Consider the following 1,535-nt stretch of genomic DNA (forward strand, 5'->3'; position numbering starts at 1 on the left):
GGAATGCACTAAGCGGTGTCCTGAGCTGGTTACAGTCATGCTGAAGTGTGGCCACAACCAGCAAGTTAAATGCTGGATCTCTGAGGTGAAACATGAGCAGTCTCTGGAATGTAGGGCCAAGTGTTCTGTCACACTGGAGTGTGGTCACGTCTGCTCAGGTTCCTGTGGTACCTGCTTTGAAGGACGATTTCATAAGCCATGTAACAGCCCATGCAAGCGCTTCTTGGTCTGCTCCCACGAGTGCCAGCAGCCTTGTACCACAGAATGTCCTCCGTGTCAGCTGGCGTGCCAGAACCGCTGTATCCACAGCAGGTGTACAAAGACATGTGGAGAAAGCTGTTTTCCATGTGCTGAGCCGTGCGAGTGGCGGTGCCGGCACTACCAGTGCACCAGTCTTTGCTCTGAGCCGTGCAACAGGCCTCGCTGCAATGTTCCATGTGCGAAGCTGCTGTGCTGTGGTCATCCTTGCACTGGGTTGTGTGGAGAGCCCTGCCCAAAGAAGTGCCTTGTTTGTGACCATAAGGAACTCACTCAGATCTTTTTTGGCTTTGAGGAAGACCCGGGCGCTCGATTTGTACAGCTTGAAGACTGTGGCCATGTCTTTGAGTCCCAAGGCCTTGACCATTATATGGATGAAGATGATGATGTTATCAAGCTGAAGGTGTGCCCTCTGTGTCAGACGCCTATCAGAAGAAATTTGAGATACGGCACCATAGTGAAAAGGCGGCTAGATGAGATAGAAAAGGTGAAAGAGAAAATCCAAGGCCCAGCACAGGAAATTGAGTCTAGCAGACAGAGACTGGAGGCTGCTCTGAGGGGGGATGCTGTTCTGCAGAGGAATCTACCCCTTAAGTACCTCACGCTAGAAGATAAACTAAAAGCTTCTGATCTCTCCACAAAGAGTATAGGACTAATTGAGAACCAGCTTAACTTCTACCAACGCATAGCAGACTTAACTAATTCTATGAGCAAAATTGATGCGACGGAGAGGAAAGAGCTGCGAAGGCGGCTGGAGGAAGTCCAGGGGTGGTTGGATAAGCCGCGCCTCAGTTTCACAGGGCAGGAGCTCTCTGACCTGCAGTCCGAGATCCAGAGGCTGACCTACTGGGTGAGCCTCTTGGCACGGTGCGAACGGGCGAGGGGGCCCATCGCCCCAGCGCTGGCGGAGGAAATTGCCCGTGTACGTGACATCCTGGAAGGGACGAAGAAGTTCACAGAGGAGGATGAGGCTGCGGTGAAGGCTGCCCTGGAGCGGCTCTCTGCCGCCTTGCCCGTGTCGGGGCTGGGTGTCTCCGAGGCGGAGCGGGTGCAGATTGTCGCTGCCATTGGCTGTCCCCGCGGCCACTGGTTCAAGTGCAAAAACGGGCACATCTACGTGATCGGGGAGTGCGGGGGGGCGATGGAGAGGAGCCGGTGCCCAGAGTGCCAGGCAGTCATCGGGGGCACTAACCACGCTCTGGACAGCACCAACAGCCTGGCCTCGGAGATGGACGGCGCGACCCACGCGGCCTGGTCCGAGACCGCCAACAACCTGC

At 55.5% G+C, this 1,535-nt stretch overlaps 1 protein-coding gene across 1 annotated transcript in view; it reads left to right on the top strand.

The window, feature by feature from the left end:
* ZNFX1 (zinc finger, NFX1-type containing 1) overlaps positions 1-1,531 on the top strand; it is a gene marked incomplete at its 3' end in the record, with an annotated part of 11,612 nt that extends 10,081 nt beyond the window's left edge. Inside the window, exon 13 of the mRNA XM_010145557.1 lies at positions 1-1,531. Within this exon, the coding sequence (XP_010143859.1) occupies positions 1-1,531 (1,531 nt within the window).
* Positions 1,532-1,535: the final 4 nt, after the last annotated feature.

This window comes from Buceros rhinoceros, unplaced genomic scaffold (genome assembly GCF_000710305.1).
Source record: "Buceros rhinoceros silvestris isolate BGI_N320 unplaced genomic scaffold, ASM71030v1 scaffold37371, whole genome shotgun sequence".
NCBI classification, from domain to species: domain Eukaryota; kingdom Metazoa; phylum Chordata; class Aves; order Bucerotiformes; family Bucerotidae; genus Buceros; species Buceros rhinoceros.